This window comes from Amblyomma americanum, chromosome 8 (genome assembly GCF_052857255.1).
Source record: "Amblyomma americanum isolate KBUSLIRL-KWMA chromosome 8, ASM5285725v1, whole genome shotgun sequence".
Lineage (NCBI taxonomy): Eukaryota > Metazoa > Arthropoda > Arachnida > Ixodida > Ixodidae > Amblyomma > Amblyomma americanum.
Genome location: NC_135504.1, coordinates 35,816,208 through 35,843,719, shown reverse-complemented (window position 1 = coordinate 35,843,719; position 27,512 = coordinate 35,816,208). Strand labels below are relative to the sequence as shown.

At 48.8% G+C, this 27,512-nt stretch overlaps 2 protein-coding genes across 2 annotated transcripts in view; one reads left to right on the top strand and one right to left on the bottom strand.

The window, feature by feature from the left end:
• l(2)09851 (WD repeat-containing protein 1 l(2)09851) overlaps positions 1 to 20,933 on the top strand; it is a 30,636-nt gene extending 9,703 nt beyond the window's left edge. The window contains exons 5-7 of the mRNA XM_077634446.1: positions 745 to 884; positions 2,913 to 3,110; positions 17,740 to 20,933. Of these exons, the coding sequence (XP_077490572.1) occupies positions 745 to 884; positions 2,913 to 3,110; positions 17,740 to 18,069 (668 nt within the window). The 3' untranslated portion in view covers positions 18,070 to 20,933. The remainder of the gene's footprint in view (positions 1 to 744; positions 885 to 2,912; positions 3,111 to 17,739) is intronic.
• A 4,183-nt stretch (positions 20,934 to 25,116) lies between these two features.
• Positions 25,117 to 27,237, bottom strand: LOC144101339 (dnaJ homolog subfamily C member 9-like). The gene is made up of 2 exons (XM_077634445.1): positions 26,766 to 27,237; positions 25,117 to 26,130 (listed from the first exon to the last, which is right to left on the bottom strand). Exons 1-2 carry the CDS (start codon positions 27,104 to 27,106, stop codon positions 25,719 to 25,721), a joined length of 753 nt encoding a protein of 250 aa, XP_077490571.1. The 5' UTR covers positions 27,107 to 27,237; the 3' UTR covers positions 25,117 to 25,718.
• Between the last annotated feature and the right edge of the window lie 275 nt (positions 27,238 to 27,512).

The window sequence follows — 27,512 nt, the reverse complement described above, 5'->3', positions numbered from 1 at the left end:
AAGATCGAATGGCAGTTAGTTTGGCTTCTGCGTACTGCGTCACAAGCTGGCAACAATGGCATGTCAGGTGCAAATTAGGGTGGCTTCCCCACATTACAGCCGTGCTGCGTGGAAAGCGGTACGTCAGGGCGAAGGCCGTAGCCATTTTTACCATTTCTGTGACAGCGAACGTGATTGCAGGACGGTTACTGCAAGCCTACAGCCATCCTCATCGCCGCTTCCAGGGCACGGTTGATGGGTGTAAGAGGCGTGAACATGTGCTGACTGCCGGACTACAACCTTACACGCTCCTGTATCTTCTGTGCCGGTGTCTGTGAGTGCCAGATAAAAGCGCGAACCTTGGCGCAAACGCTTGCCACACAACCACCACTCACTTGTGTAGTGCAGTGAAACCTCTCACCTGCCATCTGAACAGGGTACCACTTGGTGTGCTGGGGAGTTCGATATATCCGTTTCAAGGCCATCCGCATTTGATATATAAAGTGAATATTGCATGTGGTTGATCAAAATATTTAGGAATACTTCGATATATATCCAATAATTCTTAATATTCATGTTCATTATATCGAGGTTTGACTGTATCACCCTCACTTCTCCATGGTGGAGGAGGTGTAGAGATAGCTATGTGAGCCCCAGAAAGTGGCTCTGCAGTGAGTCCCGTTTTCTGTGTGTTTTTGACAGAGACTGTTCACGGTTGGGCTTGTTTTAGGGTTTCCAGTGTAGGATACGACGCCATCATTGCAGGTGTGCTGGCGACGGGTGACTGCCTCAAGAGCATTCACTTGTGGAAGCCCCAGGAGAGTAGCTGGCACGTTGACCAGCGTCCGTACACAGCCCACACGGCCTCAGTTGAAGACATCCAGTGGTCCCCGAGTGAAGCCACGGTCAGTATTTGAGGACATTTACTTGCAGGAGCAACTTGTGTTGCATGTTTATTTTCGTTGGGCTGTTGCAGTGTTCTTTGTGAACTGTTTGCAATACTGGACATGTACATATTGTTATGCCTTCACCTAGCTGGGAGGCATAATACTTGTGTTGACACCATCTGGTGTTGTGTAAAACCATTACTTAGCACTGTGTGTTAGAACCGCTGTTATGCTGAAACTTATTGAGATGAGTGACCGTTTGTAGGGGAGAGTGAATGGTGATGATGCTCAAGCATTGCACTAAAGTACTCCAACACTCTGTGGGATGTCACTTGAGGCTGTTTAAAACTTTATAGCAGAGATTATTTTCATTGGAAGTTTCGCTACAACACCATTGCTGTTGAGGATGCCAGCTTTGTAGCTGTATGGCGACCATGCTGAGAAGAAGTTTTTGGAGACCAGAGAGCTGCTGTTGCACTTGAGCTGAGAAGTTGCTCAGTACCATTTGTTTCCAGTCCAGAGTTAAGTTTATTCAGAAGTACGCATGCGTTTGTAATGGAACTTAAAATTCCAGCTAGAGTGCTTAAAAAGTGTAGTGGCCGAGGTCGGATGTGTCACGTTTCTGGCAGCGCATGAGCTAAAAATTCAGCCCCTCAAGCCGATCAGCTCTGTTTTGTTCTGAAGTGGGGCTGTGTTGAGATCCGACCAGCACTCCTGGCGATCAGAGGGGCGCAGTCGCCTTGTTTCATTTCCTGAGCTCTACTACCAATCCGTGGCAATAGCAGTTATCGGCTGTGAATCAGCGAGCTAAGCCTAACTGCACGCTGTGACGCTGATTTTGGCGTGTTGCTGGCCCTTTTTTTTTTTCTTTTTATAAGGTGTCTCGCTGTTCCTGCTCTAATGTGCATTCCTCTCGATTCCGTCCGCGTGTTCCAGGGTGCCAAAATGCGAGCTCATCATGAACTGCTTGTTCTTTGTGTTGTGAAGCCATGGACGCAGCCATTTGTGAAGCAGCTGCACCACTACCACGTCGATGTTGTGAAGTGGGGCCGTGGAAGGCTGTGCTGTTTCGGAGCAGTTCTGCTTTGAAACTCGTAACTGAAGACATGCAGCACAGCACGACACTGTCGCAAAAAATCGTCACTACCACGTAGTTGTCACTGTAAATGTGACTACTGTTGCCAATTTTTTCTTCAAGCAATGCTGAGTGCAGCATCAGTGCAGTTTAAATATTTAAGTGCAGATAACTGGATATTATTAGCAAAGGAACATTGAACAAACCTACATAGAGACTACTAAGCAAAGGCAAAATGATAATAAAACAGAACTAATGGCAACACGAAATGAGCAAAACATGCAATGGAAATTAATGATAGGCGTCAGAGATGGAAAACTGGGAGGCTATTCAATGTTACCAGCAAAATGCTTGCCATTTGCAGACAGCATTGCTTCAGATGGATAGCATGGGTATGTGTGGAAAGTTGATAGTGTGTGTAAAACAGTAAATACAAGCTTTTCTTCAGTGATTGTGGAATTTACATGACGAGCTAGAGGAATGCTTCAGCCGTTCTAAAGTCGATAGTGATTTTGGGCAATAACACTAGAGTGTCAAGTGACCCAACAGATGAATATGATGATGAATTTTTATGGTGCGAGGGAAACTGTGGCCAAAGAGAGCCTTAGCACAAAGTGTGTTAATCTTCTCAAGGTGGGGTTAAAGACCCATCTCCCAAGCATTTCACCATAAAGAGTCCAAGCACCAGACCAGGGAAAAGCTTGTACTCATTGTATCACCAGCATGTGAATAGATGAAGTTTGATTTGGGTAGCACTGCTACTTGTATTTTGAAAAAAATTGAATGAAGAGCCCTAATGTCTGGACTTTTAATTATTTGAACCCACATTCCTGATTTTTTTTTTTTTCAGATGCGCTCAAAAACCTTGCAATGATTTATTCATTGACAGAATAAGATATGCTCACAATGGGAGAAGGGAGCACAAGATGAAGGTCCTTGGTGGGAAAATGGACGACTGGCTCTGATTTCAGGTGATGGCCTCGTGTTCAGTGGACAAGTCCATAAGAATCTGGGACGTGCGAGCAGCGCCCCACAAGGCATGCATGCTAACAGCTCCGGATGCCCACGATGCCGACGTCAACGTCATCAGCTGGAATCGGCGGGACCCTTTCCTGCTGTCTGGAGGGGATGATGGTGCTATTAAGGTTTGGGACCTGCGAACCTTTCAGGTTAGTTTTCATGTTTTAGAGCGCAGCTCTTACATGCCCGCTGGTGGTTTCAGCCGCGTCGCCTTTGGTGTAACCTTATGTGAGGGGAGGAGAGGGCCACGAGCACGCTCCTCTTAAAGGGACACTGAGGAGAAATTGAAGTTGGCTTGTATCGATAGAATAGCAGCTCCTGATCACAAAAACGCCACTCTTACTGAAAACAAAGCTCTTGTAATGTAGAAAATAGCAAGAACCAAAATACAGGTGTCGCCGCCACAGGCCAATCTCGCAAGTACAAGCGTGATGACTTCCTAGGACAAGAGGCGCCACCTTGGAGGAATTTTCCTTACTTCATGGAAGCTACGAAACTCTGAGGCTGGTAAACGAAGGTTGCGCACCGCACCGCTAGCCGTCAGAAATCACGGAGTCTGCGTTTACGTCACGTATCACGTCACTCCGTTCTGAAACGTCATAAGAGTTGCCGTGGCGTCGTAAGAGTTCCCTGAGTTTGAATTAGAGCGGCGGGAAAAACTTTTTCATCTTCGAATCCAAATTTTTTTGAAATAAATGCATCTTTTGCGCCCGGACAAGCGGCAACAAAGCCATGAAATGCCGAACTATCAGATTTTGCTAACAAAAAAAAAATGATAGAGTTCTCCTCAGTGTCTCTTTAAGACTGGTTGTGCCGAGCAAATGTAAGTACCGCCGCTCGCTCATAGATGGCGCCAGAGTGGTGCGCGCTCCACTCATCCATCACTACTGCATGTACGGAGGTAGATGACTGGGGAGGGGGGGTTTGTCTGCAGCGGCATGCACACCCACTAACTGCCTCCTCACAGTCGCACCTGTTGGTGGGCAGTGCTGTGAAGTGTGCTGCAATGCGATAGATTATCCGCGTCAGCCACGCCACTCACAGCGTTGTCTTATTAGTATAAACAATCTGCTTATGAACTAGGCGTTGGTGCAGCAGGTTGAACATATCTCCATCCATTTCTCCGATCGGAAATTCATCTTCATTACAATCAGAGACTGGAAGAGGAGTGTTGCTGGATGAATGAGTGTCCCTTGAAAGTAAACAGTGAGTGCTTTGTAACTCTACATACCGTAAAAACCGGACTATAGGTCGGACCGGAATATAGGTCAACCCCCCAACTAACAATTCTGAAGGTTAAAAAAATGTATTTCAATGGAAAAAGTACCGAAAGTCGCCCTTACCTCGAAACAAATGCGACTCAACAGGTTTCACATTGGTGACAGTATTTATTTTCATTTAAATGCTGCTCATATGTACACCCGGCCAATTTTTAACAGTATCGCGTGCCCATCGACCCGCGTGTTTGTCAGCACGGCATGGAGCAGCGAAAACAAACGAGGTACGCGCATGTGTACACATGCGCTTACTCTCACTTCTTTCGCCGCTCCGTGCCGTGATCTCTACCGCTTTCACGCGGATGCATTCGGCAGTCACAAGCAGCAATCTTGCACGCAGCTCCCCGACGAACTCCGCAACCTTTCCTTCCAGTTCTGGATACGCTGCGGTCCGCCCATGGAATGACGTTTTCTTCTCGTTGCTCCAAGTTGTAATACGCAGCTTCTGCCTCCGCCAGCACCCAATACTCTTTTCAGATACTCCAAATTTGCGCTGTGCCGCCAGGTTGCCGTGAGCTTCCACGTACCCAGTCGCGTTTTTCTTGAAGGCGACGGTTAATTGCTGTCGGGTTCTGCTCATTTTGAAACAAAATGTGAAAAAGCAGCCTTTAACCAAAATAGCTTTGCAACAACGGAAATGCAAAATGGAGGTGCCACGCCGCGCTGCTGCAGATGGTGATGGAGGCTGTTGACTTCAGCTGCCCATTGTTGCAAGACTTCCGTAGTTTTTCCGCCAATGACCGGTATATGAGATGGGGGGTCTACTTTTTGCCATGGTTTTTTGAAAAACAGTTCGACTTATATTCCGGTTTTTATGGTACATACATGTATCTCTCAAATTCTTTACCTCAATATATTGCAAAATCAAAGCACCTATAGAACTGCGCTCAAATTTTGTGTTAGAGAGTATCGTAATCGTTCTTGAAATTTTATTTTTTTGCTACTGCTATCACTTCCATCTCCGTGTGCCATTTGCTGTAGTGCTTTGATACGGCATATGACTAAGTTCAAGTGTTACAGGCGTGCGGTACTCCTTGAAATTTTTTTCTGTTTGTGGCCTTACCATATTGTGCTTTTCACTACTCTTGTCTCTGTGAATTGAGGAGCAGCTAAGGTTCTCAGCATGGCAAGCAGGAATATGCAGAGGTTTTCGTAGATTTTAGGCACATTCAACTTACCGTATTTACTCGCGTAATCCTCGCACTTTTTTTCCCTGAAAATCAACGCGAAGTTTGGGGGTGCGATAATTATGCGGGGAAAATTTTCAAGCAAATGTTTCGGAGTGTTAAAATGCAAAGATGAATGGGTGCAAGATCAGGATTGTCAGGTCCGCAATTGTAAATATAACGAAAACATTACTTTCAAGCGTAACTTACCTTCGTTATGAAAGTACAGGGTGAACGTAAGCTCAAGCTGCTAAAGCACTTTATTTGCCACGCGCAACCTCCCCGTCACTACTCGCGTTGCGTATGTCCTGCAGGCAATTTTACTCTTCATCACAGTCCGTGTCGACACTGGAATCGATGGTTTCTTCATCTTCCGATGCTTCTTCGTCGTCCCACACCAGGTGGTCCTCGGTCGCATCAAGGGCGTTCGAAATTACTGTTTTCTTGAAGCTTCTGGCCACCATGTTTATATCAATCATCCCCCATGCCTCTGATACCCAGCTGCACAGCAGCTCCACGGACGGTCTTTTGATCTTGCCGCCCGGCGTCAGAGCATGTTCACCTTTGGCCATCCATTCTGCGTACAGCCTCCGGACGTTATCTTTAAATGGCTTGTTCAAAGTTACGTCAAGAGGCTGTAGCATTGATGTGAGGCCGCCGGGTATAACAGCCAGGTCCGTGCGCAGTTCCTTGAACTTCGTCCACACCGACTCTTGAAGATGGCCCCAAAAGCTATCAAGAACAAGGAGCGACGGAAAAAGAAGTGCTCCCGGTCGCCGCCCCCACACAGTCTTCACCCAGTCCACCATAAGGTCTGCGGTCATCCACCCCTTTTCTTGGACGCGCACGTGTATACCAGGGGGGAGCTTTCCTTTCGGGAGGGTCTTCCGCTTGAAAATGACGTACGGTGGGAGCTTCCGCCCGTCCGCCGTCACGCCTAGCATGACCGTGCACCTCTGTTTTTCGGCACCTGTAGTCCTGACATGCACAGTCCGAGCGCCTGTCTGTTCGACTGTCCTGCTGTTGGGCATATCGAAATTCAGCGGAGTTTGGTCCGCGTTCCCTATCTGGGAGAGCAAGAAGTTTTTCTCTTGCCGGATCCTGATAACGAATCGATGGAAGTCCACTATTTTCACTTCATAGGCTGCGGGCAGGCGCTGGCAAAGCGTCGTTCGCCTCCTGAGCGAGAGTCAATTGCGCCGCATAAATCATGTGGCCCACCCGTTACTAGCGCGGAAGTCTTGCACCGGGTTGCCCTCCTTTCTTGCGATTACGAGCGCCTGGTTCCGTATCAAATCAATCGACACAGCACACCCATCCGCTCGTCGAGCCTTGATATATTCCAGTAAAGAGGATTCGACGGCAGGAAATTTCCCAGTCTTCGGTCCACGGAAGGCCCGGCGCGTCTTACCAGTCGTCTTGAGTTCGTCGTGCTGCCGTCTCCAATACCGGACGCAAAACTCGTTGACACCGAAGTGTCTGCTGGCGGCGCGGTTGCCATGTTCCAACACATGCTCAATAGCTTTTAGCTTAAAAGCAGCTGTGTAGCTTGCATAGTGTCCCATGGCGAAGCGGCACAAAGAGCACGGTGCAACACGCAAACAAGGCAAACGAGGCCTACGAGACATCGGAGAGCTGGAGACACCTTCGCAAAATGGCGTAGCGGTGGTGAGTGGATGAGCGGTAGCGGCGGTGGCAGCGGATGATAGCACAGTACCGCCGCCTAGTAGCACGCGCCCCCAACCATGGCAGTTAGTTGTGGCCGCAGTCGATAGATGGCGATCGCTACGACAAGCAGACGGACGGCTCGCGGCAGTAATTTTGGGGGTGCGATGATTATGCGGGTAAAAAAAATTTTCCAATTTTTGATAGCCAATGTGGGGGGTGCGAGCATTACGCGAGTGCGAGCATTATGCGAGTAAGTACGGTATATTTGAAGCGGGGAAGTCAGCTGGTGTCTTCGCTAAGTTCTTTACAATGAGAGTGCACCCCGAATAAGAAAGACACCTTGCTGCAAATTCACCAGTGAGATTTGTGCGGTGCATTTATGTAGGCCAAAAAATATGTGCTACATATCTAAGGATTTGACACTGTAGAAGCTTTAACGTAGTCGGTCGGTTGCCCTGCATCTATAGGGCCAGTAAGAGGGTATGAACGGTGCCGGCTCTGTTCTAGGAATTGGAGAACAAGAAGATTGCTTTGATGCTTGACCAGCGTGCAGCCCACCCGAAACAGATGGTTAAGGCTCCTAGTTTCCCTCGATTCTGCAAAAAATTGCAGATTTAGGCATTTTTCGTGGAATTTTGTGTTGGCAGCCAAGTTCTTACTCTTTGGTACAGTTGCTTTTACGGACATCAATAGTGACAGAACAATGGGAAAATTTCTGATTTACCCTACTTGCACATATACAACACGAGGGGGAGTTAAGACTCATTTGCTGCCTACGGTCAGTTTCATAACCGCAGATGACAATTTCACAGTCTGTGGTGTGCAAACAGTGGCAGACGTCTTGGAGGAAGTGTTGACATCGGAGCCTGCAATTTCGAGCAGCGATGATCAACCACCGACAGCAGCTGAAACGATGCACGCCCTTGTTATTGTGATGACCCCCATAATGCGCAGGTCCACACGGGACGGAGAGGCAAAGAGACACCGTATGGCTCAGTTTAAACAAACGGGTATATTCAATAATTACACATGGTTAAGGTTATACATCAGAGGCTGGGGCGTCCGAGCTTACGTGCCGACGACTTCATGGGGGCGATGGAGTGGCTCCGGAGTTGGGCTCGAGCGGTTGCTGGCAGAAGCTGCACGCCGTCGGGCTTCGGCACTGAAGGCTCTCTTGGCGAACGATGTCGTCCTCAGCGTGTATGCAGTAGAATTTCAATAGTCGTCCGTTTCTTCGAGGATGGTTCACAAACCCTTCCTCTAGTGTCGTTCGGCTTGGAAGATGAACAGGAGGCGAGCTTGTAGATGATGACAGCAGAGCATAATTTTACAACAGAACAAACTTTGCACTACTTTACTCATCGACCGGGCAGGTTAGTGCCTAAGTAGCATCACATTACATGCTAAGCATGGAGCCCCAGCTCAGACTGGCCTGCATCCGTTTACATGTGCTTTTAAGCACTTGATTAACAAAGGACTAAGGGCGGTCATTTCCAGTGGCCCGCCCAAAGCATCAATTCTCCAATCCAAAATAACATGCGAGATGGGGACCACCCCTTGGGTGGGGCTTAGCCTCGAACCCAGAGTCTGTTAACAATACAAACTAAATAAACAACAAAAACGCCACCACTCTCTCTCAAGTGAGAGTATACACAGGCTCTCTCTTCGGAGCTAATTCACTAGCGCCTGTCTTTCCACATTCTTGGCGAGTACTGCCTGTCCGCCATGACAGGTGTCCGTCGCGGCCCTTCTGGGAAGCTGTGGGTGCCTTCCCGGCGATAGCCCACGACAAAGGGGGGGGGAGGGAAAGAATGTCGTCTTCGCGGTATCGCATAGCGTCGGCTGTGGTACGGGCGCTCTGGCCCGCTGACAGCTCCCTTGTCCTGGAATGTGCCCGGAAATTGGGGAGGACAAAGCCTGTTTCCCCGGGGCGGCGGCGGGTCCGGTTGTTCTGGTCGTCACTCAAAGAGCATGGCTGGGTAATTGATGATGCCGCTGTCACGGGTCTCCGTCCACGCCGCGCCGTCGAACGTGGATCCCCGCAGCACACACGGAATGTCACACTCGCTCACCCTCCAGAAGAATGTTCTCCGAACATTTGAGTCCACGCAGCTCCCCTTGTCTTTCTGAATCGCCTCGCACAGTGCGTCCGACAAAACACTTTTCGCTGCACTCAACACCACTGCACAACACCATATGCCTCCGCTGTCAATACTGGCGTCTCCAGGGGCAGCACTGATCTTCTTTTACAGATAAACATGAAACTCAGCACCCAAGCCTCTCCTTTCTAGTCCAAACTGGACGAAATAAATTTACCACAGTTACAAAGGAGCTCCCACTTCTAGCACGATCACGGCACAGACAAAAATATAGATAACGAAAGGAAGTAGGGCAGGTTCTGCATGCGCTCCGCATGCTCTCCTGTGAAGGTGTTACTTAATGACAGAAAGGTTTAACTACCAACTCCGATAACTTAACACATAAGCACATAGCAATGTTATGAGCTGTGGCATTACACAATTCTAACCAGTTCAAAACTCCGCTCTGTTTACGCCATTAGTCCGACTTAGCTTTCCGATTTCGCAGCGGATATCGGTCTTCATGAGTCATACTAAGTAAGTCTGTACCCCTTTGTCTGCTTTGGGACTCGCGAGGGCTCGTGGCAGGAGCCTCTCCTGGCGTTATCTGCGCGGCAACCTCGCGCGCTTCTTCTTCTAGCAATGCATGAAGTAAATCCGGTGGCATTCCGGCCGTCACCTCGGGCGCCTGCCGAACAAATGCAGGAGAGGGCGTTTCTTGCGAACTATCTGCGCGCTCCGCTTCACTTCTGTCCCCATCAAAATCCGCGCTTTCCCTTTCCTCATTTCGTGAATACTGAACCGGTGCCGACTTGAGGCGATTTGCGTGTATCCTTATCAAACGCCGGTTCACGTCTCGGACTCTGAAGTTTACCGGAGAAAGCTTCTCGACAACCTCGCACGGTCCTCTCCACTTCGTCTGGAACTTACGAGCTAGCCCAATCTGCCTTTGGCAGTTTTCAATGTACACGCTGTCCCCCACATCAAACGGCGCGTCTTTAGCATTGCGATCGGATCGTGCACCTCCTTCCTGCGCTTCGCCGCTTTCTTTAAGGACTCCTTTGCGATGTCCCTCGCCACTTGCAAGCGCGATTCTAGCTCAACCTTATAGTCGTCCAGTGAAGCGTATGGGACACGACGGGGGCCCTCTGGCACTTCACTAGGCTGGTCCGGGTCTCGGCCGTAGAGAAGAAAGAATGGCGATTCGCCCGTGCTCTCGTGTGCTGCGGAATTGTAGGCAAACATTGCATACGGGAGCCACAAGTCCCAGTCCCGCTGGTCGCGCGAAACAAAATGCGACAGGAACCCGGCCACGGTTTGGTTCAGTCGCTCCACCGCGCCGTTGCAAGCCGGATGGTATGGTGTTGTCTGCTTCTTAGCGATCTTAAGCAGCTCGCAAACTCTCCTCATTAGCTGCGACACGAAGTTCGTTCCCCGATCTGTCAAGAGTTGCCTCGGGGGTCCATGTCGGAGCACGATCTGTTCGACAAATGCTCTTGCAACCGTGTCTGCCTTCTGATCTGGGAGTGCTACCGCTTCCGCGTATTTTGAAAGGTGATCGACAAATACTAAAATGTACTTGTTTCCGAAAGTGGTCGTGGGCAATGGGCCCATTATGTCCATACCTGTCCGCTCGAAGGGAGCCGAAACCTCAGAGAACGGCTGAATTGGAGCTGGTCTTCGTCCCTTGGGTGTTTTTCTTTCGAGACAGGAATGACACTTCGCACAGTAGTCTCTAACATCCTGTCGCATGCCACTCCAAAAGTACAAACGCTCCACACGCCTGCGTGTCTTCGCTACGCCAAAATGACCGGCGCATGGCGCATCGTGAAACGCGCGAAGAACCCTTTCTGTCCACGACCGAGGTATGACGACTCTCTCCCAAGCGGTTTTCTCTAATCTCCCTTTCCTGGTTGGCCTCGTGCGCCGACACAGGGTGCCGTCTTTGTCAATGAAATAACCTAGCTGTTCGGGGTGAGACGGTGCGCCCTCTAAGCTTTCGATTATTCGCTTCAGGTCAGGATCTTTGCACTGCTCTGTGCGTAATTCAGCGGGGTCGACTACGGGGACAAACTCATCTATAGCTGCCACGGCAGCTGTGCGGCTGAGTGCATCAGCATTCAGATGTGTCTTTCCTGACTTGTGCTCAACTTCAAAGCAGTATTCCTGCAGGTGTAGATTCCATCTAGCGAGTCGCGAGCTAGGGTCCCTGACACTCATCACCCATTTCAGAGGATGGCAGTCTGTGACTAGCTTGAATTTGCGGCCGTAAAGGTAGCATCTGAAGTGCTTTACTGCCCAGACAACGACGAGGCACTCCCTTTCCGTAGCTCCGTACTTTTGCTCTGTGGGGCTCAGCTGTCGGCTAGCAAAAGCAACGGGATGTTCTTTGCCCTCGATAACCTGAGATAGCACGGCACCAACTGCGAACTTTGACGCATCTGTGGCCATAACAAAGGGCAAATTAAAATCCGGGTGGCGCAACAGCGGTGCACTCATTAGCTTCCCTTTCAGGGCCCCAAAAGCATTCTCCGCGTTTTCGTCCCAGCGAAAGGCGACATTTTTGGCTGTTAAGGCGGTGAGCGGCTTAGCGAGCTTGGCGAACTCCTCTATGTGCCTTCGGTAGTAACCGATCAGGCCGAGAAACTGCCGGACCTGGCGGACGCTAGTCGGGGATGGAAAATCCGAGACACACCTTAGTTTCTCAGGGTCCGGTCGCACGCCGTCAGCTGAAACAACGTGCCCGAGGTATTTCACCTCGTTTTTGAGGAATTGGCACTTAGAGGGCTTCAGCTTGAGACCCGCTGCTCTTAGTCGCACCAAAACCTGCTCAATATCGCGCAAATGGTTATCAAAACTGTCACTGTATATGATAATGTCATCCATATACACGAAGCACAGCCTCCCCAGAAGACCTTCCAGGATAACATCAGCGGTTCTCTGCCAGACAGCAGGGCTGTTGGCCAGACCCATCGGCATTCTTTTCCATTCATAGTGCCCTGAGGGCGTGTTGAATGCCGTTTTCTCGGCATCTGCCGGATCCATTGCTATCTGCCAGAATCCCGCCGCCATGTCCACTACCGTGAAGTACCTGGCAGAGCCCAGCTGAGAAAGCGTCTCCTGTATATTGGGGATGGGGTATGGATCGATGCGAGTTACGGCATTTAGTTTGCGGTAGTCCACTACCAATCGATATGAGCCATCTGGCTTTTCCACCAATAGTGCTGGTGCTCCCCAGGGTGACTTTGAGTGTTCGACAATGCCGCGATCAATCAGGTCCTGCACCTGCCGCTCCATCTCCTCACGTTGGGAGTAAGGAATCCTGTACGCACGCTGGTAAACGGGCGATGAAGTGCCGGTTTCTATCCTGTGCTTTATAACGCCACAGCAGCCCAAATCCAGGTTGGACGCGGCGAATACCTCCGAGTAGTCGTTCAGTAAACCAGCCAGAGCCTCCCTCTCCCTGGATTTTACGTGAGAAAGATCGAACGACACCTTTGGAGCAGCCGAAGAACTAGCATGCTCTACAGTTGCGAGTACCGTATCGGTGGGCTCACGTTGCTCTATCGCAGAGGTGAAGAAAGCCAATGTTTTGTTCTTGGGAAGGCTCAGTGGCTGCTGGCTACAGTTAACCACCCGTAGGGGCACTCTGTGGGCGTCATTAACTGTCACGAGGCACGCGGCTGCCTTCAGGCCATTGCTGAGAGAGTCGACCGGCTCAAGCACTCCCACGGCGCCGCTCTCTACATCTGAAGGCACAAACGCGTACAAAATGTGCTCCGACCAAGGAAGGACGACCGCCTCCTCGACCAGCCGGACGGCAACCCGCGAATATACCTTCTCCAATGATCCCACTGTTTGACGGGTGTCAATATCGGTAATGCGAATCTCAGCCCCTCTCCTGTTCAAAAACGGAACTTTTGAGCCGCCCGCATTAACCTCTTCCTCAGAGAATGAGACTACTACCTTCCCTTTTCTCAAAAAATCCTGCCCTAATATACCTGACACTCCGTTTGGCAGAGACACCGTGTCCGGGCATACGTAGCAGGGGTGCTCCAATGCAATTCCGCCGAGAGAGAAGTGTAACCGGTAGAGTCCACTTATGCCAAGAGGATCCCCCGTTATGCCTACAAATTTGGTTGCCATACCACCAGACGCTTCCAACACCTCGCGGTCCCCCTTCCTTCGAAGCGTGTTAAAACTGCTCTCCTTAAGCAATGTCACCTTTGACCCCGTATCTATCAACAATTGCATACAACAACCATTTAACTTGCAACGCACAACAGGGCATGCCTCGTCGGCCACACAAACTACCACCACCTCATCATCTACTGCTCCCTCCCCACGCTCCTCAGGCTGGGGAGGACTAACTAGTTTTTTGACTCGATATCTGGAGCCCCGCTGTAGGCTTGCTTAGGGCGTGTCTCGCCTGCTTCTCTTTGTGGCTCCCCACGGCGCACGTTTTGGCAGAACCTGGCGATGTGTCCGCGACCCTGGCAAGCGAAGCATACGATTTCTTCAAAATCTCGCATACCGCGCCTGTAGCTTTGTGGCGGTCTCCGGTTTCCAGCGAATGGGCGCTGTTGAGCGCGCGCTTCAACCTGGCATTCTACCTGCTGAGATAGCAGCTGTTCTAAGCGATCTAACCGCTCTGTCAAGAGAGCAACCTCAGGGTTGGGCACCGCTCTCTCTATGACGCGTACTCTCGCTGCGGCTGTCGTTAACGCCTCATTTTGTTCCTCATCCAATGCGGCCTCCACGGCTTGGTCGAAATTGCTCGGCTTGCGCGAGAGCACGAACCGGCGCACGGGGTCTTGCAGACCAGCCACGAACAAAGCGGTCATTTCCTCTTTAAGTATATCCTCCGCGTATTTCTTCTTTAGCTGGTCTCCTTCCTCCTCCCTGCTTAACGTATCGCTTGCTAGGCGCTGAAGCCGCGACGCAAATGTTCGCACGTCCTCCCCTACCATCTGTCCGGCGTCACGGAACCTCTGTACCCGCACGTGACGTGGTTCAGTGTCGAAATGCTCAAACGCGAGCTTCTTAAATTCCGCAAATGATTTTGTGGATTTTACTTTTTCGTCTCGCCATGCAAAATCATGAGCAGCTCCTGCCATCTTACACCTCGCCATTCCCAGCATTTGAGCATCGGACCATCCCCCCATTTTCCCAATCTCTTCTAGCATCGAAAAGAAATCGCAGATTGAAACCCCTGTCTTATCTCCCGTAAACGTCGGAATGACGCTTCCTAATGCCAGCATGCTTGCTCCGAGCGACGGCTGTGGAGTGGGAGCTCCCTCAGATACAGTCATTTTTTTTTTTTTTCAAGCCCTCCAGTGCCTCAAGCCTCTCAAATGGGGGTAAAAGTCCCACAATCAGTCCCGTGATTCCCTTTTGATTACAATTTTGAAGTCATGAATGTCACAGCATTCAGAGGACATTTGCTTTTGAGACCCCACTTCTGACACCAGTGTGATGACCCCCATAATGCGCAGGTCCACACGGGACGGAGAGGCAAAGAGACACCGTATGGCTCAGTTTAAACAAACAGGTATATTCAATAATTACACATGGTTAAGGTTATACATCAGAGGCTGGGGCGTCCGAGCTTACGTGCCGACGACTTCATGGGGGCGATGGAGTGGCTCCGGAGTTGGGCTCGAGCGGTTGCTGGCAGAAGCTGCACGCCGTCGGGCTTCGGCACTGAAGGCTCTCTTGGCGAACGATGTCGTCCTCAGCGTGTATGCAGTAGAATTTCAATAGTCGTCCGTTTCTTCGAGGATGGTTCACAAACCCTTCCTCTAGTGTCGTTCGGCTTGGAAGATGAACAGGAGGCGAGCTTGTAGATGATGACAGCAGAGCATAATTTTACAACAGAACAAACTTTGCACTACTTTACTCATCGACCGGGCAGGTTAGTGCCTAAGTAGCATCACATTACATGCTAAGCATGGAGCCCCAGCTCAGACTGGCCTGCATCCGTTTACATGTGCTTTTAAGCACTTGATTAACAAAGGACTAAGGGCGGTCATTTCCAGTGGCCCGCCCAAAGCATCAATTCTCCAATCCAAAATAACATGCGAGATGGGGACCACCCCTTGGGTGGGGCTTAGCCTCGAACCCAGAGTCTGTTAACAATACAAACTAAATAAACAACAAAAACGCCACCACTCTCTCTCAAGTGAGAGTATACACAGGCTCTCTCTTCGGAGCTAATTCACTAGCGCCTGTCTTTCCACATTCTTGGCGAGTACTGCCTGTCCGCCATGACAGGTGTCCGTCGCGGCCCTTCTGGGAAGCTGTGGGTGCCTTCCCTGCGATAGCCCACGACAAAGGGGGGGGGGGAGGGAAAGAATGTCGTCTTCGCGGTATCGCATAGCGTCGGCTGTGGTACGGGCGCTCTGGCCCGCTGACAGCTCCCTTGTCCTGGAATGTGCCCGGAAATTGGGGAGGACAAAGCCTGTTTCCCCGGGGCGGCGGCGGGTCCGGTTGTTCTGGTCGTCACTCAAAGAGCATGGCTGGGTAATTGATGATGCCGCTGTCACGGGTCTCCGTCCACGCCGCGCCGTCGAACGTAGATCCCCGCAGCACACACGGAATGTCACATTATTCTGCGATATTCTGCCGAGTTCTATAGTTTTTAAAATTCTCTGCTGTGCAGCCTGGCATAAAAGAATATCGAGAAGGACGTACACGACATTTTTGCATATAAATACCGTATTTGCTCGAATCTAGGCCGAACCCGATTTTAAGCCGACCCCCTAAAGTCCGAAGCCAACAAAAGAAAAATATATTACCTCGAATGTAGGACAAACAAAAAAAGCGAGGCCAGCGTTCATAAAATGCAAACAGCAGTTATTGAATCTGAATGTGCAGAGCTCATTCAACGTTGTCGTCGCTGTGTTCCTTGTCACTGTCACTTTCAAACAGTGCACTATCTTCGGTACCGTCAAGCGCATTATATATGCTGCACTTTTTAAAGGCGTGCACGATCAAAGTACCTGGGATGTCATCCACACTGCAGCTACCAAGCCCGCCAGCTGCGATAGCGATGCACGTTTGATGCGGCCCATTGCCGTTAGCATGTGGTCTTCGTCAGTCAACCAGTCCATGTAATATTTCCGCAGACGATCCTTGAAAGCTTTGTTGATGCAGACATCAAGTGGCTGCAACTGGCCCGTCATGTCGCCCGTCATGACAGCGAGGTCCGCGTTCGCTTGGGCGAGCGCAGCCTTCATGTTGTCGGTCAAGTGCCCACGGTAAGAGCTGACGACAAGGAGCGAGTTCTTTGTCAAAAGGGCTCCTGGACGCCGTCGCCACACAAGGAGCGAGTTCTTTGTCAAAAGGGCTCCTGGACGCCGTCGCCACACAATCTTAACCCACTCTTCCACCATCGCACCCATCATCCACCCGTTCTCATTTGCCTGCCCAATGACATTTCTTGGGAAAGTTTCTCGAGCAGGCAGTGTCTTCCTTTTAAATATCACATAAGAAGGGAGTTTATGTCCATCAGCTGTGCAGCACAGCATCACAGTTGCGCGCTGCTTCTCGTATCCCGCAGAGCACACCTTCACCTCCTTGGCACCCTTTTCATTCACAGTGTACGCCACTGGCATATCAAAATACACAGCCGCCTGGTCGGCGTTGCCAATTTGCCCAAGGTTGTAGCCTGCCGCTTCTCTCTTTGGCAGCACGTAGCGCTGCAAAGCTATCCGCTTTTCTTAGAAATCGCTTGGCAGCTTCTGGGTGATTGAAGTGCGAGGTCGGAGGCTGCGGCCGAAGCGCTTCATGAATTTCTGAAGCCAGCCCCGGCTGGCTTTGAAATCCTTTGGCGTTAGGCCTCGCTCCCTCGAAAGTTCCCTAGCTTTCGCTTGGAGCACATCTGTTGTCACTGGAAGGGCAGCTGTTCTCGGCGTCCGAACAAAGTCGGTCAAAGCTGTCTCCACTTTATGGTGACGGCCTTTCTGTGGTCCTTAAATGCCATCCTCGTTGTGGCGCACGCAAAAAGCTGCTGTCATTGTCCCCTCCAACGACGGACGTTTTTCTCGTCGACGCTGAGTCCCGCCCGGCTTGAAGGTTCGACGATGCCTCTGTGTCTATCACAAGTTTTCGCTTGAAAGCGGCACTGTAGTGGCATCTCCTGCTTGGTGCCATCGCGATAACGCCACGCCGCACACCGATAGGCCGACACGACACAGGTGAAAATGGCTACCTCGCTTGTGTACGGTTGGCTACTGGCACGGCTAGTAGTAACTGCAATACTGATTTTTCTAGATGGCACTAGCTATGCACCATATTTAGCAGTTTCAATGAAAAACTGGCGCGTTTTTTAAAATCCTCGAATCTAAGCCGACCCTAGAGTTTGGAATATGATTATTTGAAAAAAAACTATCGTCCCAGATTCGAATAAATACGGTAAATGTTTACGCATGTCTCATGGTTCAAAAACAGATTTTGCTTGTTTTGCAGTAACAGAAAATTTCGGGTGGTATGAATATCTTTTGCCTGAATATCTTTGCCACCCCGTGAGATTCATATCACTGAGATTTAATAATCTAATAGCCTATCTCTGTATTTTGTGCATTTCAGGGTGGACGTCCTGTTGCAACCTTCAAGCACCATCTTGCTCCGATCACGTCCGTCGAGTGGCATCCGACAGACAGCACGGTCTTTTGTGCCAGTGGCAGTGACGACCAGCTAACCCTGTGGGACCTTGCTGTCGAGCGTGACCGCGATGTCGAAGGCGCTGCCGGCGATGAGGAGAGCGATGAGGTGTTGAGGGGCCTGCCTCCGCAGTTGCTGTTCATCCACCAGGGACAGAAGGACATCAAGGAAGCACATTGGCATCCGCAGATGCCTGGATTGATTCTGAGCACAGCACAGAATGGCTTCAACGTGTTCCGGACTATCAGTGTCTGAATGGTGGTCAATGAGATGTCTTCTGAGCTGGCTTGCAGGAACAAAGCAGATATGGTCGTATGTTCAAGGCGGCTGAATGGTCATGGACGTTGGGATTTGTGTGAGCTGTGTGGTGTGTGCAGCCATGTTTCCATGTAGCTAACATATAAGCAATGTGAACATGGTTATACACCCGATTGCAGTGCTTGTAGATTACATCTTTACTGGGCATGTGAGCATGACCGTTGTGTGACGTAGTTAAACATCCCATTGCTGTGAAAGTAGCTTACATCCATATTTGTTGTGTGAACATGGCTTACAACTTTGCAGGTAAAGTGAACATGTAAATCATGTGTGCATGTAGTGAATGAGGTTATATTTGGTTGCAGTTAGCATGGCTTGCATCATCACTGGTTTTGTAAACTAGCCTGCGTTCACATGTAGCGACCATGTAAGCCATGTGGATATGGTCGCACCTGGTTCCAATGAACGTGGCTTACATGTTCACTTCACCTGTGTGAGGTTTTAACTTTTTGTATTGGCTGTATGGGTGAATCTTCTTTTGTGCGGTGGTTGTTCTCAGTGGAGCACATTGTGTTTGCGGTTCATATAACACCATGCCTGGTTTGTCTCTGCAAGCGGGGCATTGTATAATGTTCATCGTCCTGTTGTCTTGTGGAGCCCCCCTGTTCGGCTACGGCCAGGGGCATGAGTGAAATTCCAGCCATCACCTTTAGAACCTATCTTTAGCAAAGAATAGGTCTAGAGTGCAGTGGTTAATGGAAAGGCGCAAAGGAGGCTTTTAAATATTACATTAAACTTAAGATTGTTTTATTGGGGCTACTGGAATGTCCTCTTCTTGGAAGAGCTGTTCCGTGGTATCGAGCAAGTGGAATGAGCAGAACTCCTGGAGGTGAAATGTATCCCCTGCACCCGTCTCCGTGAGCTTATGTTTTTCAGAAGAGCTTCAGACAGCAACTCCAGGGTGCCATGTTACCATGATTATTCGATTATGCTTATTGGTTCGTATAAGCGATACCAGTAAGAAGGCACGGAAAGTAGGGCATGTGTATGTGACCGATGTCGAGGGCAGATGTATAACTGGTGCCTGTGTCTGTTCTTTGTCTGTTGTTTCTAGTGTGTCGTGCATTTACTACTGCTTTTTAATGTTGCACCATTGCTAACCCACATTCTTTTTCACACTGTTTGCTGCTGCTCTTCTTACTGGGCAGTCTTCTTCTTTTAATCTGTGCTTGACATTCGAGTCTTGCATCTGTCGAACTTATTCACTTGTGGTGTTGCTGTGAAGTAGTGGAAGAGATGAGTTGTGTTCTGTTGTGGAGCAGCAAGCACTTCAGGATGCTCTGATGGCCAATTTCGAGTGAGGCGACGCAGTTATGGTTATCATGTGTGCTCTGTACTTCGTTTGTGTACACTCGTCCACACACTTGTCTGGAGCGGACGACCGCCACACCGAGGAGTTCACTGGCATCGCTCGCGAGTGGCCTAGGACTCTAAACAAGACCTTATCGTGCATGCACATTCATGTGGATAGTCTTAACTCCTCGTGTCTTTAAAAGCTATATCATGCCCGCCAGACAGCGGCAACTGTCATAAATGCACAACGTAGCACGCTGCCCAAACGCTCTAGACAGGTATGTGGATGACTGTATTAATGCTCATTTAACCTCTGATGGTTTTACTCACTGCTCGCTTGAGGTGGTTCGAAGCATCCTTTAGAGGGTGGTGGTTCAGTTTGAAACATAAAACCAACAGGAAACCTACTTTTTTTGGAATGGACTTTAGTCGCAAAGGACTGATGGGTGTCATAGAGGCCTGTGAACACTTGTTAATTCTTGAAACTTTATTTTAAGGTGATGCCTTTAGTGTTACTTTTGTTACTTTCACTTTTGCTTGGCATTGTATCCAACAGAGCACTCAGAGCAACAGAGCTACAGAGATTCAGTTAGGTGAATTATTTGACAAGGCCGTACTTTCTGCTACCACAGTGCATCAAACACAGACCACTTTTCTACAAGTTTTGAGCATCCTATGGGGGGCAGTGAGACTGTGTTCTCGTCCATGGGACCAACTTGACGGTCAAAAACGCAGTTGTTAGACTGAGCGAAGTTGGCATGCAAAATTCAGTTTCCTTCATCACACCCTATCAGCAACAGTTGGGTCATCATCTGTAACTGCTAATTGCCTAATCCCACTACCCAACTAATCTACCAGTAAGCTCCATTCACATAAGATCTAAATGTCCCTCTCATTCTTGCAAATTTTGCAGCTTCATCACTCAGACTAATTCTCTGCCAACTCTTATTGTGCTTTTCTTCCTTTTGTGGCCGCTTTGTTGTTCAAACAGGCCGCTCTTCATATTTGTACATGTGTGCTGCGAAAGTGTACTGTTTCCTGTCTTTGTCTCAATGGATACTCTACCCTTTATCTCATGGTACCCTTACTAATGCACTGATAAACCCAACATAACTAAATGACACTAGAATGGCTGTGCTTGCCTTCAGGTTCTTTGTTTTTAATTTTATTTTGCAAATATATGGTCTTATTGGCGCATTTGCATGCTGTGTGCGCATTTCAAAAGATCACTTTAAAAGGGATTGTCTTGGATTGTGGCCCTCAGGTCCAGCCCGGACACTGACCGTTGGGCACAAGTTCGCTGTTGGCTCCATGCCTGGGAGAATGGTGTTTGGCATCTTGCTGCCACCCTTTCTGTGGAAACACTGTTTCAGTTGCCTTGTACCATATTTAGTTGTTTAACATTGTTGTACGTGTGTGGCTGGAGTGCTGAGCAAAAAACCATTGTTTATGGTGGTCACTGCTTGTAATGATGTCCGCACAGTACTGAGTGAATGACAGTGATGAATTAGAAATAAATTGTGCTCCACAGAATAAAAGTCGCAAGAAAGGTGCCCTTTTCTGAGCATGCATTCATTTTCCAGTTGCAACCACGACGGTACCAAAGAAGCATGTTGTCACATACTGCTACCTGTACACATCCTTGGGGCTGCATAAACAAACATCCGTGCTTGAAAGGTTCTGGGAAATTGTCAGGAACTGGTGGTTCCGGAGAACTGCAACTGGTCATTCCTGATTGGCCTGTCCGCTGCTGCAGTCGCTACTGAGCCCAATGTCGTGGGATCAAATTTGGGCTTTGGGGGCTGCATTCCAGTGAAGTCAGTATACGAAACTGCCCATGTGCTGTGCAATGCCGGTACAGATTGAAGAGCCCCAAGTGGTCGACATTAGTCTAGAGTCCTCCGCTGTGGTCTCGAACACGTGCAGCTTCTGGATGATAAACACTATAGATAACCTGACCTAACCCTTACCATTCACCCATATTTAAATAGGTAACACTACAAGCTGCGATGCAGGGTAAAGGCAAACGTTTATATTTACCAGCATGGGGCAGACGTTGGCTTGCCCAGTCACCCCATGTGTTTGGCAACATGCCTAGCTCGTGGCTCACAGCTGTGTCACTGCCTTTTCAATGCTGTTTGAGTGTGTCGAAGTGTTTCTTTTCACACTTCATGACATTAACCTATTCCCTGAATGTACCTAGCAGTCTGCCATTGGCCTCATGAGCTTTCAGGCATACACACGAAAGTGCCCTCGCCTACTCACGGGCATTATACTAGTAGACAGGCATTATGCGAATGCGAGCGACATTCACCATTCAGTGACCTTCCTGCCTGCAGCTTGTGATACTACTGATATGGCTGCAAGGTCAACATGTCCCCTTCAGGTGCCAGTTATTATCCAGTTGAGAGCAAATGTTCAAATTTTTGTAGGGAGTTTGCCAGGACGGCACGGAAAAATTTTTACCTTCACAGAATATTATGGGATTTCTTTCGTGTCTACACCAACTCAACTCTTTTTTTCATGGTCTCAGTTGTACTTCTTTTGACCCATTCCTCTCATAATCAAATCATCACAATTTAGGCCTTTTAAAGTGCTCATGCTGCAAAACAAGCAAATGAGAACTCGCTCACAAGAGCTATGCCGGAGTTGCCAAAAAACTGGAGGTGACGATTTTAAAAATTTCCTATGGTCATTTGGAATGCCTGGCATAATATGATGTATGCCCGATTTTCAGTGGCACATGAGGACGACATACATGACTGGCTGGCAATTTATCTCCAATAGCCAGTGGCAAAGCATCTTTGTATTTGATTTTGACAAAGCAAATCGACGTCTGGAGAGTTTCTTTTATGGCACGGTGGCATGTGACGTGCCTTAAAAACCAGGCCCTCATAGTGGGAATGGCTTCCTTGGCCCATTTAGCATTAGGTAAGGCACGTTCAGAGGCCACATGTAAAAACATTTTTCAGTGAACACGTACAGAAATACAAATAATGTGAGACAGTTCTTTTACTCTGTAGATGCTGCACACTTGCCCAATGCACTAGCTTGTTTGGTAAATGCCACATTTAGTTGTGCAATGAACCCACCCATCGGTACATGGTTTGTGGGGGCTTTGTGGCTTTGATGCTCGACTGGTGATCCAAAGGCCACAGGCTTGATCATGACCATGGCAGCTGTATTATGATAGAGGCAAAATACAAAACCGTGCACTGTGCATGTCAGTGAACATTAACGAACCCCAAGTGAACTAAATGAATCTGGAGCCCTCCACTGCAGAGTTCCTTATAGCCCAGGCATCGCTTTGGGATCTTAAGCCCCACAATATAATTTTTATTAATGCGATGGCATTAGAGGTCCCAATCACGAGAAAAGCTGTTCGTCTGTGCGTGTCGCAAACAAGCAGGCGGCTGACTAGCCACAGTGGACGGGTGGAAATGAGGTTAGTTCAAATAAATTAAAAGCAATTGTTGCCCACCCGCAGTGGCGTTGCGCATCAGCTGATTGGTTGAGAGACAGACAGCCTCCCGAAGAACTACCTGCAAAAATGAGCCTCTTGGGAAGAGAAATCTGGGTCTTGCCAGCCCCACCGATGGCAGTGTTTGAATGCCAGGGCAGTGGCGCATTGCTTAACCACTGCATCAGTAGTGGTATGAGTACTCCCTGCGATCTATGAAAAAAGAATGAGTACTTGCGTGGGAGGCATCTCTAATGCTCTCGCATTCTACTCAAAATATAAAATTTCGCTAATGTGTTACTCCACATAATCAAGGTGCCCCAGGTTCTGGCAAATTTTTGTAAAAAAAGTTTCGTGTGGAAGTCAGTACAGTACATAAATCATGGGAAGTCAGCTCGCCAAAACCAGAGAAGGCAAGTTGTATTCTTGGCTTTGTTTTGTTATATGTGGTGGCCATCAAATGTAGAAAACTAAGCCAGTCAATAAAGTGAATTTTATGCGCAGTTTTCTTACGATTATTGAATACCTGGCACAATTTGCCTGGCTCTCCTGATCACACACCAGACATGGCAGATTCACCAACGAGAATAAAGGTGACTAAGCTACTTTTATTGAAGCTGCATCTAGCATCAATTACAAAGAGCTGCTCCACGCAACAAGCCAGCTGGGCTGTAAAGCACCACCAAAAAATTTACCGGGTTCTCAAAATGTGCTTCTTGGCAGGAAATGCTTGAAAACTGACGACGATTTTTTCAGAGTATTTCAGCACAAACAGTGTCGATAAAGCTGCAACAGCTATGCCAGTTATGCCCGAAAGCTGGTGTAGGTATACACAAGAGGGAGCAACGCGGGGCACTGTGTTCTCATGTCCTGTGCCATTGCACTGTTTTCTCACCGTGCTCATGAATCTGCACCAACAACCCCAAGTACACTCTGTTAACATACACGAGCATGAACCTATGAACCTAATTTGCCTCAGTACTGCAACTGCAAGTACAGCTGGAGAGTGAAAGGCATAAGATGGCTTGAAAAAACCCTGTTATTTCAGTACTTTAAGAGCAGGGAACGGGGAAAGCTTGGCAGCACAAAATGAAGAGAACAGCAGAGAAGTATCAGTTCATAACCATTTCAACAAGCATATCTGCATTTGTCTGGATGAAGTCTTCCTTGTCAAAACATTGGTCAGCCGCCGCGGTGGCCGAGTGGTTATGGCGCTCGGCTGCTGGCCCGAAAGACGCGGGTTCGATTCCGACCGCAGCGGTAGAATTTCGATGGAGGCAAAATTCTAGAGGCCCGTGTGCTGTGCGATGTCAGTGCACGTTAAAGTACCGCAGGTGGTCGAAATTTCCGGAGCCCTTCACTACGGCGTCTCTCATAGCCCGAGTCACTTTGGGACGTTAAACCACCATAAAAAAAAAAAACATTGGTCAGCAAACAGTGCTTTTGCCATATTTTCATAAATAAGCTTCTTGGGGTAAAAGCGTGCCTTCTGCAGTATAGTATTACCAGTGTTGTTGAACATCAGGAGGCCAGTAAGCTGGCGAACAGTTTCTAGTAATCAACATTTTAAGTATTAAAATTTAGGCAGCTTGTTGCAATGCAGAAATCTGTAGCTGGCTGTTAGTAATAGCCCTATCAGTTTTTAAAATTTCGAAGCGATTAGTCGATGCTGTGACTCAGCAAATTTTCGCTTCTGCATTCTGAAAATTGGATGCCTGCGGCGAGCTATGCCGAAGTTGCGTTGCTCTGTCACACACATGCCTCGAGACTTTCCTGTCCCATCTACGCATCGGTGCTTGCCTCTCTTCACTGCACTGAAGTATGGCAGAGAATGTCACATAGTACATACGCCACTGAGTGACGAGACTCAATTGGCATTGCTCGCCACTAGCCACAGATACGGGATTTTCGAACTGCAGGAGAAATTGCTCAAATTTGTTAAGCCACAGCACCAACTGTAACTGCAGTTTCCAAAACCTAAAAGCTGATGTGGCTGTTACTATTTGTAACCAAGTGCTGAACTCTATTAGTTAAAAAATTAATTGCTAGAAACTAGTCAACCAGCCTACTAATGAAGATGATTCACCGGTTCTTTGGAGTCCGCCAGCATTGGTAATACTACAACTGAAAAGCTATTTTTACCTCAAATATTTCAGAAAATTACTAAGGTCTTTTCGGAAGCACACTGCACATGCTGTCGAAGAGAGAGGTAAGAAGCACAGCCAAACAGGGTGGGCGGCAAAGGGTTTATTTCTTTTCCTCGTGTGCAGTGCATGGCTGCAATTTTCAGTTTGTACAACTCTGTACTCACGTCTCAAAAACCAAACACAGGTATAATATGCCACACACAGGCCCTTTTCAGAATGTTGTGGTCAAAGGAACTATGGTACAAGTTTGTACCAAATTCACCCTTTTCTCCTGGCATTGCTTCTTGACACAGGGATCTAACAAAAATCAAGCCGTCATTTGGTTCATGGTCCACAAAAACCATCCAGCAATTTTCAAGCCAGCATAGTAACACTTATATCACTAGGTCAAACTATGCAGGCCAGTAAAAACAAGAGATGCCATGATGAGTATACAGCAATACGAACACCTCCTCGAGCAGTTCAGTTTCTTGACCTAGAAACACAGCACGGTCATAGCACAGGGCACAGAGAAAAACACTGCATGCAGGTGAATTTCACACTCGGAAAACACATCGTGCCATGCAAACAAACCGGTGAAACCACAACAACATAACGGAAATCGTCGGGGTGTAAAACATTAACCAGGTTTTGCATCTCTGCTGTCGTCCTGGCACCTTCTTTCATACAAATGTATCAAAAGCTTATCACTTGGTCTTCTTCTTCTTTGGCTTGCAGTACTTGGCTTCCAGGCTAGCTATCATATCTCCAAAGTCGGCTTCCCTAGACTTCTGCCTCTTGGCGATCGCACTGAGCAGCGACTCTTTGCCATCATCCAATCCCAGCTCCGCCTTCATCTCTTCAGCTTCTTCGGCTTCCTTCATGCACTTGTTTCTCCGTGCATTCCGCGACTTCTTGGTCTCTTTGGTAAACTTGGGGTAAGGCTTCACCTCACCGGTTTTGATGAGCCTGTTCAAGATCTCCCGGTAACGGTCTTCCTCTTCAAACTCGTAGCCAATAAGGTGTTCACTGATGGCATCAAAGTCACCTTCAAAGCGCTCATAGTGGGCTTTCAGGTCGGCTTCCTCATCCTTGGAGCCTCGGTACCTGTCCAGGTATCTGCCAAGAAATGAAGAGAACTGAATTCGATGCAGTGAAAACGAAACAAAAGGCATTCCTTTGTGACAACCGATCAGACATGACAAGGCATCCAAGCTGAAAAAACATTACGTGCCTGCCTTCAGCTGCAGAACACAAGCAGCTTTACTGTTTCTCACTAAACAAAACACATCACAGCACATAAAACTTTTTTTGCTGACTGATGAATGCTTTGTTGTATTTTTGGTAGTAGGTGAGATTTCCAGTCTCCGTCGCGCGCTAGAATCGCACAGCCAACGGTCGTTATTGCATTTCTCCATCGAAATGCAGCCGCTGCGGAAGGGATTTGGTGCCAAATTTATGATAGTCTGGCGTGGCGACCAGACAAACAACGATGCACTAAACCTTGAAGACGAGAGCAAAGGAATCGGACCTTTATATTTACAATCCCAATAGAAGTGGCAAGCATACACGTGGCTTTAGCACTGTTAAAGTATTTACAGAAAAAAAAAAAAGCACCAACGTGCTTGCTTATGAACTGCTGCAATCCTTGTAATCGGGGCGGAAAACGCCCTTGCTACAAGGCTCCAACGTCGGCGAGCTACTGAAAGCGCTCTTCCTTCCAGTCACCCTGAGTCAAAATTGGCGGCACTTACTTTTCTATGTCGGCTTTTGTGATCTTCGGAAACAGGAGGCGCCAGTAGGACGTCCAGTCGCGGTCACTGGCCAAGTCGTCGTCTTCGTCAACGCAACCAGTGTCGTCATACGCAGCACGCCTGTCGCTGTCACTCAGCACCACGTGCACCTTGGAAAGAACTTGGAACTTGCGAGTGGCCGCATCTTTTTGGGCTTCTTCAGCGCGGTCCGGGTGAACGAGCAGTGACAGGCGTCGGTAGGCCTTTTTGACGGCTGCTTCGGACGCTTCCTTGGGCACGCCGAGGAGCTTGTACAGATCGGACGTCCCGAACAGCTCCTCACAGTCCGCGAGAAGCCCCATTCTGTAACGCTAAGTTACGCCGAACCGTGCGCCGAACGTTACAACGAGGGCAGTGCGCGAACTGTCCAGATAGCTCAGCAAACACCTGGAAATTTTTGGCGCGAATGAACCGGCTAATCCGGCGGCAGCTTATGGATGCAAGCACGACTCGGATTGGATTGAAGACAAATACAGTTTCGGTTTTGATTAGCTGGCAACCCGTCGCGGTGATCGAGAGCACGGTGGATGCTTGGTGGTTAGGCGTTAAAGATCCCCAGGTGGTCGAAATTAATCCGGAGCCCTCCACAACGGCACTTCTTTCTTCCTTTCTTCTTTCACCTTTAACCCTTCCCTTAGGGCGAGATACTGGGCCATTTACTTTCCCCAACAACCAATTTTCAATTTCCAGCTCGGAAGCGCTCAGGAT